Source organism: Phalaenopsis equestris, unplaced genomic scaffold (genome assembly GCF_001263595.1).
Source record: "Phalaenopsis equestris unplaced genomic scaffold, ASM126359v1 Scaffold000300, whole genome shotgun sequence".
Classification (NCBI taxonomy): Eukaryota; Viridiplantae; Streptophyta; class Magnoliopsida; order Asparagales; family Orchidaceae; genus Phalaenopsis; species Phalaenopsis equestris.
Window position 1 is genome coordinate 91,317 of NW_018164742.1, and position 14,368 is coordinate 105,684.

At 30.9% G+C, this 14,368-nt stretch overlaps 1 protein-coding gene across 2 annotated transcripts; it reads left to right on the top strand.

The window, feature by feature from the left end:
- The first annotated feature begins 3,253 nt into the window (after positions 1–3,253).
- Positions 3,254–10,455, top strand: LOC110025470 (probable RNA-binding protein ARP1). Of its 2 annotated transcripts, none has more exons than XM_020725967.1 (6): positions 3,254–3,682; positions 3,809–3,941; positions 4,846–4,978; positions 6,161–6,197; positions 8,973–9,246; positions 10,000–10,103. In XM_020725967.1, exons 1-6 carry the CDS (start codon positions 3,503–3,505, stop codon positions 10,023–10,025), a joined length of 783 nt encoding a protein of 260 aa, XP_020581626.1. In that variant the 5' UTR covers positions 3,254–3,502; the 3' UTR covers positions 10,026–10,103. The 2 variants fall into 2 exon arrangements, with proteins under 2 accessions (XP_020581626.1, XP_020581625.1); XM_020725966.1 differs by having other exon boundaries at positions 3,255–3,682; positions 10,020–10,455.
- The last annotated feature ends 3,913 nt before the right edge of the window (positions 10,456–14,368 follow it).

Genomic DNA, 14,368 nt, shown 5'->3' on the forward strand with positions numbered 1-14,368 from the left:
TCATTTTCAGTGATTTAATTGAAAAAGGGATTGAAGTTTTTATGAATGATTTGTTTGTGTTTGGAACTTTATTTGAAATATGTCTAAATCATTTAGAACAAGTCCTAAAGCGTTGTGAAAAGACTAATCTTGTATTGAACTGGGAAAATGTCAATTTATGGTTACAAGAAGAATTTTGCTTGAGCATAAAATTTTAGAAAATGTCATGGAAGTAGTTCCTGCAAAAATTTAGGTTATATCAAACCTACCTCCACCTACTACAATAAGAAGAGTTGGGAGCTTTTTAGGACATGTTGGATTTTACGGGTGAAATATTAAAGAATTTTCAAAAACTACTAAACAATTATGCAAATTTTTTGAAAAAGATATAAAATTTGACTTTAACCAAGATTCTTTAACCAAGTTTTTTGAAAAAGATATAAAATTTGACTTTAACCAAGATTGCCTTAAAGCCATTGAAACTTTAAAGTGCTCCTATAATTATGCTCCTATAATTATTTCACCTGATTGGGAGAAATATTTTGAATTAATGTGTGATGCAAATGATTATGCAATTAGAGTTTTTTTAGGGTAGAAATATGATAAGATTTTTAAAGTTATATATTATGCTAGTAAGACTCTTAATGATGCTCAGATTGACTACACCACCACTGAAAGAGAGTTATTAACTATTGTACATGCTTTTGATAAACTTAGATCATATCTGATTAGAGTTAAATGTATTGTGCATACTGACCATTCGACTATTAAATATTTAATGTGAAACAAAGATTAATTAGATGGGTGGTACTTCTGATGCAAGAGTTTGATTTCGTGATAGTCGATAGGAAAAAGACTGATAATCAAATTGTTGATCATTTATCTAGGCTAGAACAGAAGAAATACTCGATTTGAAAAAAGAAGTTAATGAAACTTTTTTAAATAAACAACTTTATACTATAAAAGAATGAGAAATATTTTGGTACGCTGATATTGTAAATTATATAGTTAGTAGTATTTTACCATATGGAGTAACAAAATAACATGAAAAGAAATTTATTCATGATGTAAAATCATATTTTTTGTATGACCCTTATTTGTATAAACAATGTAAAGATTTAGTAATGAGACGATGTGTCTTACAAAAAAAATTCAAGAAATTATCAAAAAATATCATGATTTTGAATTTGAATGTCATTTTGGGAATGAAATAACTGTTCATAAAATTTACAATCAGGATTTTATCGCCTTGCTCTATTTAGAGATGCTAATATATAATAAAAACATGTGATATGTGTGAAAGAGTATGTAATATTTTAAGAAGAAATGTGCCTCTAAATTTTAACTTAGAAATTGAAATTTTTGATGCATGGAGATTGGATTTTATGAGATCATTTATACCTTCATTAAGAAATATTTATAATATGTTTTGAAATAGATAGAAACAATCAGATGTGATGCTCTGAGTGTTTTAAAATTTTTAATTAAAAATATTTTCACAATATATGGAATGCCTAGAGTAATCATTATCGATGCATGATCTCATTTTAGAAATGCAACAATTGCAAGGTTGGTGGAAAAATATAATATAATGCATAAAATTACAACTGTTTATCATCCTTAGACTAGTGGTTTCACAGAAATATTTAGTCGTGAAATTAAGAGATTTTTGAAAAAAAAGTGTAAATCCTAGTAAAATGGATTGGTCTAATAGATTAAATACGACATTATGGGCATACAAGACAGTTTGTCGTCTTATAGAATAATTTTTAAAAGATTTGTCACTTACCATTATAATTAGAACATAAAGCTTATTGTGTTATAAATGAATTCAATCTTTAATTTGAAAGAGAGTATATCGGTGGGAGTAGGGCACAGGCCTACGGTCCCGGAGGGAGTAGAACACAGGTCTACGATCCCGGAGAATATCGGTGGGCGTAGGGCACAGGCCTACGGTCAAAAAAGTGTAAATCCTAGTAAAATGGATTGGTCTAATAGATTAAATACGACATTATGGGCATACAAGACAGTTTGTCGTCTTATAGAATAATTTTTAAAAGATTTGTCACTTACCATTATAATTAGAACATAAAGCTTATTGTGTTATAAATGAATTCAATCTTTAATTTGAAAGAAACAAATGAAAAAAGATTATTGCATACATGCATGCGCACATACATGCATACAAATATATTTGTTATTTTTGTCGGTCTTTCTTTTCTTTAATGTGTTCTCCTATTATATATTGGTCTCTATGCATATTTCATATATTTTTAAAGTCGAAACTCAATTTTCAGCTTGATAGCTACAATAGGCATCATCATATAGGTGATGTTAAATATCGATATTAGATTTAATTCTATTGGAATAATTTAAATATGTTGCAACATAAATATAAATTACATCATTAAATATATTTTAAAGGAGACTCATTGGAAGTTGATGTAGCATTTTAAAGATCTATTCTCACTTTACAAATATTTTTTTGAAGTTATTGAGAGTTGATCTTCTTATAATTCTTCCGTGTTTTAGTGAAAGATCGGCATCACCTCATTTTACCTGAAAAAAATTTAAAAATTACAAGAGACCTTAAGAGAAGCCTTAGTGATGATAATGAAAGTATATTGATATTATAAAATAATAATTTTGTATGTGATTTTAAGATAATACATCATATTTATTCAACTTATATATATAATTCTGCTTTATTAATATTGAATTTTGACCTTTTTTTTAAACAAATTAAAGAAAACCCCCATCAATTTTTGGTAGAAGTGATCTAAATTTTAGAAAAAAAAATTAGCAGACTAAATATTTTATATCTTTGAGATGGACATAGAATCTTGGGTCTTTGAAAGTTCTATAAAATTAACCGGCTACAAAATAATCCTAAAATACACATAAATAGCAATAACTAAACTCAATGTCATTGAAAAGAATTTGCAGTCCCCGAAAAAAATGGGTCAAGGAAGCACTTCCTTGTAGAGAATGATTTTAATAGTGACTGCAACTTCGTGCAGACAATAATGCCCTTTTTCCAGGATTGCAAGAAATAAAATAAAAACAAGGCTTGTAGAATGCTCAGTTAAATAAAAGAGGCAATTTCTGGCACATCAAACATACACACGTTTGGGGGGCAAAATAGTCAATTCAAGCTCAACTACTACAATTATTTTAATTCAGAAATGCCAGAGCACAACACAATTATGATGATGAACAGTAGAGGCAACTAAGCTAAAGGCTTCAATATAAAATGCCTCATGTCCTCCAGCCTGTTCCCTTTCCCTTTGCTTCTTTTTTCTCCTCTCTCTCTCTCTCTCTCTCTCTTTCTCTTTCTCTCACCTCAAGCCATCACCAAACTGATCGATCCAGCTTCAAACCATTCACAAAATATCTTCTTTCTTACAGATCAGCAATCCAACTTGGCTTTCCAATTTGAATCTGGCTGGAACATAATTGAAGCTAAAAGAGAGATTAAAGAGAAGGAAAGGAAAAGAAGCAGAAGCAGAAGCAGAAGAAGAAGATGACGCCAAATTTGGCCAGTCAGTTTGGTGACACGACCTATACCAAAGTGTTTGTGGGAGGGCTGGCTTGGGAGACTCATAAGGAAACCATGAAGAAGTATTTTGAACAGTTTGGGGATATATTGGAGGCTGTGGTCATCACTGACAAGAACACAGGCAGATCCAAGGGCTATGGATTTGTGAGTTTTTTCTAATCTTTCATTCTTCTTCTTTATTCTATGTGTATTTGTTGGTTTCGTGTGACATGATCTTGGATGGAATTGATCAAGATCTAGTTCTTCTGTTTGTTCGATTTGGAATGTTAGGTTACATTTCGTGAGGCTGAGGCTGCCATGAGAGCTTGTGTTGATCCTTCTCCGGTGATAGATGGAAGAAGGGCTAATTGTAATCTTGCTTCTTTAGGCGTGCAAAGAACTAGACCACCTACCCCTCAACATGGTAAAGTGGTCATGTTTCATCATTTTCTAGCTATCTATTTTCCTGAGATCTAGGAGATTAATGCATGTGGTATGCTTAATTTGGTTTCTATTTTATGTATTTTTGTTATTATTTTGGATACTATATGTTTGTACACTATTAATTTATGGGACTTAATGTACATACTAGTAACAATATAATATTGTTGGTTCGGATATGTATGTATGTATATACCATTGATCATGATACTAAAGCCATTAATCATGAGTAATTAAAATGGATAGATTTGCAGTTGAAGATAGATGCTGGTTACCTCTTTGAAAAATAAGGCCACAAATCATCAGTAAGAAAAACTAATTAAGGACTTTGAAGATCTGTACGTTTTGATTTATTTTGAAGTCTATTTGAGAGCTTAATCTTTGTGTACTATTTTATGAGTGAAATTGACCATAAACCCTAATAAGGGTTCATATTTTTGGTTGTAGCAAATATTAAATTTAACTTACAAATTCCTTCATACTTCTTTCAAACATAATGATATTATTTTCACACAAAAAATAACATAATGAACACTAATCATAGTTTATGTAAAATTTTCAGAACTACCGTACATTTATCTTAAAAACTTCTCCATCAATTATAATGGTAGTTATTTATTTATTTTTCAAGTAAAATCCGTTGTCAAAAACAGAAAGGGCATGAACAATGTAACTGTACCTTCTTGAACGAATAACCTTCTTTTGGGAAAAGTGGATCAAATTATTAAGCGTGGTAGTTATCCTCGGAAATAGTGCTTAGTTTTTTTTTGCTTATTCAAGAACAAAATCTAACAGTAAATATTACAAATTAATTTTCTACAGTTATTCTTAGCCACATGAAAACATAGACTAATTATGGTGTAATGGTTAATTAATTTGATTTGTAGGTGGAAGCAGGAGCTTTAGGGCGATGAAATCATATCAAGGAGGTGTTCAAGGTGGCATGGCAACAGCTTTTCCTTCTCCAATCACATTCCCTCATTATGCCATCCATCAGGGCATTCCCTATAATGTATACGGGTGAGCTTTACACTCTGGATGTTTCTTCCAAGGTTCATGCTTTGCCCTGGTACGCATGTGCATGTGTCATGCATCTCTCTCTCTCCTATCCCTTTCAAATTTACATCAATATTTTGATGGACATGATGCATGTATGCATGCACCATAATCCTTGTGATGCATTTGAGATGTGTAATAGATGAGTGCTGCTTTTGCAAAACAGCCATATCTTTCTCTTTTTCTTTATCTTAAAAAAGCTGCCATGTGTTTGCCGAGCCAAGGCATGAGGCATCCCAGTGTGCTTCAATGCTAAACTTTATCATTATCATCCTCTCTCTCTCTCCTCCCAACTAGTCCCAAAATCTCATCTTCCGTCCACAATGCTTTATCCAACCTGATTTGTAACACTAAGTTGATATATAATATAGGTTTTTCTCTGATGCACCAACTTTTTTAATTAATTATGCGTTGACCTAAAGCTTTATGTTTAAAGGGTAAAGCCAACCATGAAATTAAGTACAGCAAATCAACACACGAAAGATAAAAAAAATTATACATGATTTTTATTTATTTATTTATTCATTTTTTTTGGCTAAGCATAATTTTGACGTTCAATTTTTGGAGTTGATACACAATGCTTTACTTAGGGTGTGTTTGTGATAGCTTACACTTATCCAGATAAGCCGCTTATTTAGAAACATGGACTGCGGAGTTTAACCCGCTTTATGGGTTTAGTGTAAAAATATCAACTACATTTTTGGATAAGCTGTTCAAACGCAATTTTCAAATAGTGAGCCAGCATTTTCAAAATGCCGCTGCAGCGGACAAATAGAGCCTTATTCTTTCAAATACATACATGAAAATTGATTCATTGTATCATATAATCTTGATTCATGGGACATTTTCCTTTTATTAATATCTAATGTGTCGAAACTATGTTTATAGATGCCAAATAATTGCTCTCTACTCATCAATATAATATACATCGTACTGAATATTTCAACATAAATAGTCTAATTTTGCTTATTCACTTGATCAATTTTGATGACTATGATTTACTAATACTAATATAATTCTATATATGAGAGATCGAAAATATTAATTTAACCCATCAAATGGTTTTTGAGCTATGTGTTTATCTTACAATAAATTTCAGACATTATAAAATCTTCATTAACATGTCTCATTTCATTTTTTGGACAGCTATTCACCTTACTCTCCGGACTACCCTTGCCCTACGGTCAGTACTTCATCATTATCTTATGTTAATTTCATGTTCATATATAATCTGGATTAATACATAAAAATCATGAACTTTTCACTTTGCTATTCTTGTCCAACTTTTTAGGAAACTACTACAAAACTTAAATAAATAAATAATAGTATTAAAAAAAAACCTAAAGATATGCATATATAGGATGAACTTGTTCAACAATTTGAGGAATTATTAGGTGAGTGTTGCTCATCTTATTTTGTGATAGAAGTACATGACAAATAATCATAACAAAATATTAATGAGAAATACAAGTTATTATAATTTTATTTTTGGATAGAAAAATGAATTGGAGTATATTTGCTGTGCAAAGTAATTCAGACTTTTTTTTAATTATAAAAATACCTTGTATTTTTGTTAAAACTAATTTTCCATTTTGATTTGTCGTGTATATATATATATATATATATATATATATATAAGCATTTATATGTATATATATATATTATTTCTAGTTATAATCATTTAAGAAGTATTTTAAATAAAAGCTTCTTATGCTTTTGCAATGTTGATTAATTTAATTGCAATTGCCTTCATAGAATTGTTTGGTGCCTGCCCGAAGGAAAAAAATATTACATCAGGAGTCCTGATGTAAAACTACATAAATACTCTAATCACAATGCGCTCCAATAATGATTCAATTTTTGTAATATGTTGAATCAGTTCCTCTTGTTCGAGAAAACGATTTCTTATTTGGGTCGAGTCCTATAAAAATTGACTTAGTTTTGGATTATTTTTATTTTTATTGTTTTGTTTATATTTTGCTTTGAATTAAAACATATTAGCTAAAGATAATTCTTTTAAAAATCCTCAAAAATAAATTTTTAGATATTTTGAATTATTCGTAAAAATAAGATGATTTATTTTATAAAATAAATTATAAAAATATCAAAACCATATTGACTAAAAATGCTTTTAAAAAATAAAAATGAAAATGAAAATAAAAATGATGCCAAAACCAGCTCTAAAAATTTATAAATTTTATATTTCACAAAAGTCATTGGAAGACACAAATAATTAAATTTTATATGTTTAAAATGAAAATTATACATTCTCTTGTATTATTACTTGAAAAATGATTAAAATATAAAGATCTTAATCACATAGTATATGCTAATTTAGTTTAATTTTGTTTTAAATGCCATGTTGCTTAATAAAAATCCATTATCTTTGGTGATGTTGCAAACAAAAATTAAAGAATTTAAAATATAGACTAATGTCAAACTCATGAACTGAACCCAAAATAGTTACTCAGACAAAAAATAGACATGCTCGGCAGTGTTTGTGCCAATAAAATCCAAATTTAATAGACCCAGCACTAACTTTATAAATACAAGAGTTAAATAATAATTGAATTAAAAAAAAAACAATGTTGAGCTATAAATTAACGAAAAAATATTACCTCAGGAGTACTGATGCATCAGTACTCCAATGAGAGGCAATAGTCCCACCGTGGTGCCTACGTGGCACCCCCTCATTGGAGTACTGATGCATCAGTACTCCTGAGATAATATTTTTTCATATATTAACAGAGTACATACATGCCAAGCCAAAATAATGAGCCAAATATATTAAGTACAGAACTTTAATGTTACCAATCAAACTTATTTCTATACACTACGCGTGGCAAATAGTCATGATATGCTCCAGTTATGCTGAACTTTTCAATGAAAAAGAAATTTTCTTTTGGAAGCAGAAAGCCATCAGTCTTAATTTATTCATTAACTCATATTCGATAGACCTAGAAGACGACACTGCAGCAGTTGGAGTTATTATTTGACTGACACAGTATTTGAACAATGTTCGCTTTAATGACTCATGAATCAAGTCATGTGATCAAGTAGGTTTTAGAACACAATTAATGTCCTGTTTTTTGTTTTTTTTTGGATTAAAAAAATAAAATAAAATAGAACCTTTTAATTTTGTGCAGCTGACAGACATAATAAAAAAATGAAATTATAAATATGGTGAAAAACTAAAATATTATCAAATTAACAAAAAAAAAAAAAGCCTAACCAACTTATTATCGGTCGCATTAATTTAAGTGATTTAAATGCCCAAACTACATTTCAGTACAGATGTAAATAGAAAAGATGATATTTAGTGCGTCGCTCTTTTAAATGAGCACACTTTTAATCAAGTCCACATGTAATTGTGTTGAATTTCTGGACTTCTCCAAAAAAATGGAAGAAAATATTTCATATATTTTAAGGCATTTAACACGAAACTATGGTATTATAAGTGCCCAAGTATTCTGTATTAGCTGGAGTATCTTCTTTTTAATAATCTGCGTACTTGGGCTCATAGATCTTTATACATGTATGAAGAAATTCTTAATATTCTATCAATCTCGCATTGTTGAAAATTGTGTTCATCTCTTTCAAACTTCACAATTACCCCAAAAAATGTCACCAATTTGTCCTTTCCTGCTATTAAAAACGTTACTTAAAATAAGCAAATTGCTTCTGCATGGTACAGCTAGCTATATTATTTATGTGCAATTTAACGAATGGTATTGTTTTAAGTAATATCATAAAGTTTAATAATTAAATATCTAATCAGTCAGTCCGGCATGTGAGCTTGGGCCAAAATGCATTTCTAATATGTCAAATAAGTACTCCTATCCCATGTGCAAATGATCATAAATATCTAACTTACTTTACTTTATGTCTGTAGCCAAATCGTTGATGCAAACTCATTCATTGATTCTTATAACTTTTGTTGAAAAAAACTATAATGCAGGCTTATTATAATGTTTATGGGGGTGGGGCTGCTCATCATTATCCATTATATGGTGGGAATAGTGGTGCAACAGGTAATGGAATGGTGACTGGAACAAATGCTTTCTATCCATATTTTCAGTTCGGTCATGGACATACAGGCTATGGGTTACAGTATCCACAGCTGTTCCAATACTCTGAGATGAGCTCAACAGCTGGAATTACAGGATTTGCAGCACAAAGCTATGGAATCTCCCCTGTTTCATTGGCCCCAAGTACCCCGGCACAAGTTGCAGGTTATTTTTTTCCACAGATAATATTAATTAATCATCTAATAATGGGAGGCAAAGATAAATATTAATTTTTACTTGTTTATTTATGGAAGCGCGGACGACGGCGTGAATCACACCACGCGGTCGAACACATGGCGTGGTGTGATCCATGCCATCATCTGTCGATTAACTGGACGTAATTTTTTCTCATGTGATTAGAGGTTATGTTATGAGTTCTTGTTTGTATTCTCCTAATATAAAAAGAGTCCAAAGGACTTAAAAAACATAATTTGACCTTGAAAGTTTATTAAACTTAGTTTTTGATTATTGTAGAATAAATTTGTAGAAATAGATTTTTTTTAAAGATAGCTTTTTTCTATTTTGGAAAAATTAATCAACAACATTCTTCTAATTACAAAAAAATAGTAGATTTGGCTGTAAAATTTGCATCTAATCATAGAAATTTAAAAATATGACAACTTTTGAATAAAATTTAATTGTGGCACTTTTTCGAAAAATAGAAATGTGAAAAAAACTACCCCAATCAAACTCTAAATAATCATTATATTTAAAACGTTACATCATATAGGCAATATGGATGCATTGTCTAAATTTATTATTTACATTATGAAATTTATATTATTCTTCGCATTGTTCTAGGCTAAGCATCTCACTAATTTCTATCGACATTTATCCTTTATGTTATCTATTTAGACTGCCTCACTGTATACAAGAATTGTAATTTAAATTTTAATGAGATACTAATACCTTTAACAGTGTGTTTTACTTTGACACAGGCATGACAATGTCCCTCATGAACACACCGTCTCTACCAACTCCAGCAGCAAATCACCACTATAGGTTTATCCCTTCACAATTCCCCACCGCAGCCATTCGTGAGCAACCTTTGGCCTAACCACGGTTAAGTTTTTCATCATATATGTACTCTTAGCTCCTTCATCTCTTCCTGTTCTATTTCTTTTTCTACTCTTCACATGAAAATTAGACCATGCAATCCTTCGTACAAAGACTGGGAAGATCAAAACCTAAATTCATGGAATGGTTTGAAGCTTTAGCAAGCTCTGGGATGGGCTAAAAGCTAGCTTCCATGCAAACTCCTAGGGTTGGGGTGTTTCATGAACAAAGAGAAACTAGAGAGAAATTCTCTTTATGGTTCCTTCATTAAAAATAGGGCGCCAATATTTATATATATGGTAAGCAAGTATTTTTCTATATATGCTTGCAATATTATTAGGGCCTCATTCATACATGGTTCCTTTATTAAATATAGGGCAAAGGCTTAGCCCTAGAACATGTTAGTCTAGTTCCATGACATACTTTTGTCATAATTATTTCGCTTGCATGCATGTGCTTCTTTAGTGGGCATGATAACATGTCAACCTTACCTATGATCAGGTAAGAATACTTTCTATTTTCTTTTCTCTTATTTTTCATTTCATTGTGTAATTAAAGGCTTGTGGCTGAGACTCTATGGAGAGTTATTTCAGCTAGAGGGCCAATGTTTTGGTATTGGTCTTTCTTTAGTGTCTATAACAGGCATATGTGCTAGGACTCTAGCATGGGATGGCTTTGGAGTTCTAGTAGCACTTGGAAGAATTTTTTCTTCCTTCATGTAAACATTGGACACTAGGGACATTTTTTTGGTCTCTATGGTCCCAGTTAAAATAGACATCCAAAAAATATCAACCATGGTTAGGTTCATGCTCTCTCTCTCTCTCTCTCTCTCTCTCTCTCTCTCTCTCTCTCTCTCTCTCTCTCTCTCTCTCTCTCGCCCCGTCTGTCTCAAAACTTGGTATGTAACATTTAGAAGACTTATCATGGTGCTTTTAATTAAGTAGACTGCTTTAATGGTTTGTAATAACTAAGAATGTTTCCTTAGGTAAGCTGATGCTACTTTGTTTAGATTTGTGCAAGATGGCACTGAATTATTTTAGTAGTTATATGATTGTAGCTGATATGATGTGGTTTTAAAACTTTATGATGTGTAATTTTCATATTCTGGACCAATTAATTAATTGCATATGGGAGTCAGTTGCTTAATAGTTTAATAGATTAGAATACTTCTTATTGTAAAATTTTGATCTGGCCAGGATTGCAGTAAACATAAGCTTGCTTATAATTATTTTCCAAACACTTTTAATTTTTTTTAGTTGTTTTTTTCTCATCTGATGTCTCTTTTTCTAGAGATTCAAGATTTGATCCAAATTAAAGAGGAGAAGAATGTCAATTTTTGTGGTCTTATTTATCAAATATTCATAATAGGTATACTGAAAATAAGATTACTCTTAATTATGTCGGTTTTAGCATGTGCATGTCCTTTTTTGACATTGAATTAATAAAATTACTTCCAAGGTACATATGCCCATATTTATGATAAATGAGATCAGTCCATTTTCCATGATCAGTTTGACTAAACTAATGTGTCGAAATAATTTTAATGCAAGATTTACAAATATTCTATATATATGTCATATATAAAAAAATCTATATATGACATCTTATCTATGTATGAAAATGTGTACTTCACTTTGTAAAAATAAATATAGTGATATTCTTTAGGAGAAATGAAAGATTTTGTTGGTATAAATGTAAAAATATTTTTTTTGGGTTTAGATATGTAAATAAATACGAAATGGGTGGTATGTGTGTAAATGTCCCAATTTTAAAATATTTTGTTTGCAGCTTTTTACTTAAATGTGAAGGATATACAATTAAGGAATATTAAGCTAGAAAATTTCTTTTTGTGCCTTTGACAAACTACCACATACCCATTAATTTGTGTATTTTGAGAATATTCTGTATATTAAGTATATTTTGCCCTAATATTTTCTTAAAAATTTGTAACATTTTTTAAATGTACTTCCACAAGCTATTAAGATTGCCCATGCATATCATGCACTTGATCCGGAGAAACGTTGACCTATAACTATTTCAGTTGTGCTATATGTAAATGAGTGTTGTTATAATTGCATTATAAGCTGTTGACTCTAATAACTCTGTTCACTTGTTATATTTTATAGAAAAAAACAATTAATTTGTGAAAACAACTATAGTAAATTAGTAGAGGTGATCACACTTTACTCCTTTTTTAAAATAAAATGAGGGTAATGCACAACTATATTACTGAAAAAAAGTATATACAACTCAACCCAATAACATATAAATCAAATCCAAAATACACACCAACCATCTACACCAAAAAAATAATGAGAAAAAAATAAAATAAAAAGACAACCAGAACAGGCACCAGAAATAAAGACATTCCAAAACAATATATTAACAACCTGAAGATGCTTACAGGAACCAATAAACCAATTAAAACATCTCAGCAAATAGCTTAGAGGAAGTTGAGCATCAAGAAAAACAACAGCTCACCAATCAATAACTCACCAAACTACAGTAGCAACATGCACCTCCAACCAGAAAACCGACAAAATCAAAACAAAACACAACCAAAAGCCCCATAACCAACAGGAAAAAAAAAAAGAAAAGAAAAGGTCAATCATAAAGAGGGCTCGGCCAAACCAAAATCTATTACTCAGAGTATCCATCAAAATTAAAGAAAAAATCAGGTAGAAAGAAATAAAGTCTACCAATTCTTTGAACATCTGATTAACTAACAAATAAAACAAATCCAAAAATATCACATATATAAAATATCCAAAACTAGGAAGAAAAAGTGAGAAATTAGACATAGAACACAATTAAAATGTTATAACTAAAAAAAAAAGGTTGAAAAAAATAATTCCATCCAAATTTATATAGTATAAAAAAAAATAGAGGAGCAAACCAAGCTAAGATTTCAGAGAACTGTAAACACTCTTAGAATGGATCAAGTACATCATAGCTCAAACCAAAAAACAACTAAAAGACATATTCAGGAATATTATTCAATTATCTGAAAAAAACAAATAATTAAAAAGACTAATATAAAGAAGAAAACTCTAGAACAACCACCACAACCAAAGTTATATCCAACACAGCAAAACAGCAACCACTAGCACAACCAACAAAACAAAAAAAATATCTTACAAACAGTAGCATACCGAACAAAAATAGAAGTTGGGTTGAGTCATCTGGCGTTGGCCATACAGAGCATTTTGCTTTTCTTAATTGCATTTCATCCTTATAGCTACTTTACAATTTTGCTTCTAATTCCAGCATTGCGTTTGGGTTCTTCAAATTTTCCATTTTTCGTGGTCTCTAGTAGAGCTTTTATTGGAGGCTGAGCTCTTAATTTTTTCCCTCTTTAGGATTAGATTTTTCAGTTGGTTCTGAGTTTTTTGGTAGAGAGACAGTGAAGTGCATAGATCTGGCCATAGATGGTCTCCATGTTGTACTCATGGTATTCACTATGCATCAACGCTTTACAAGGGAGGAAGAAAATGCTATCTGATATATAAAAACCTTCTTTGGTGATAGGATTGTTGACTACTTGATTGTAGTTCTTACTGGCGGGCATGTGTCGGCGCTTTTTTTAAAAGAAAAGAAAGGGGGGAAAAGTTTTAATGTTTGGGGGTCGCCCGTAAGAAGCTGTCGGTCACCGGAATCGAAATCTCGTCGCCCGCTTCGGAAGGACTTTTTTAATTTACACATATATATATAATTTTAGAAAAATATGAAATCAAGCTGACCTCATATTTTTCATAGTTTAAATGAAAGAGTACTCAACCTCAAATCCTGTATCTACCCCGAGGGATAAACACAAGACTTGAAGGTGAGGCTCGATCAAATAAACTAAGAAAAATATGACATCCGTTTGGGTCTGCGAAACTGTTTTATTTGCCGACAAGTTCCCCTATTTAATACAAAGAATTAAATAGGGTTTATTTTAAGCTGGGTTCGGAAAAGCTCCCTATAAGGGCAAGCCCCTATAGTTAATTACATCTTAAATGACCGAGGTCACCTAAGAAAACTCTCGATAAAAATCAGGAAATAACGTCTTCAAAGAGGTCAAAAGGATAGGACTTTACAACGAAATCGGACGAAGAAGGTATGAAAGGGGAAAGACTCAAATCTGGAACATTGTTAAGGAATCCAAATGAAGAGAAACTAAGGGAGGCCACAGATCCTGAGGAGAACCTCAGTGACTTCCCAGTCTATCCTATGGTTTGGCTCCAATTTT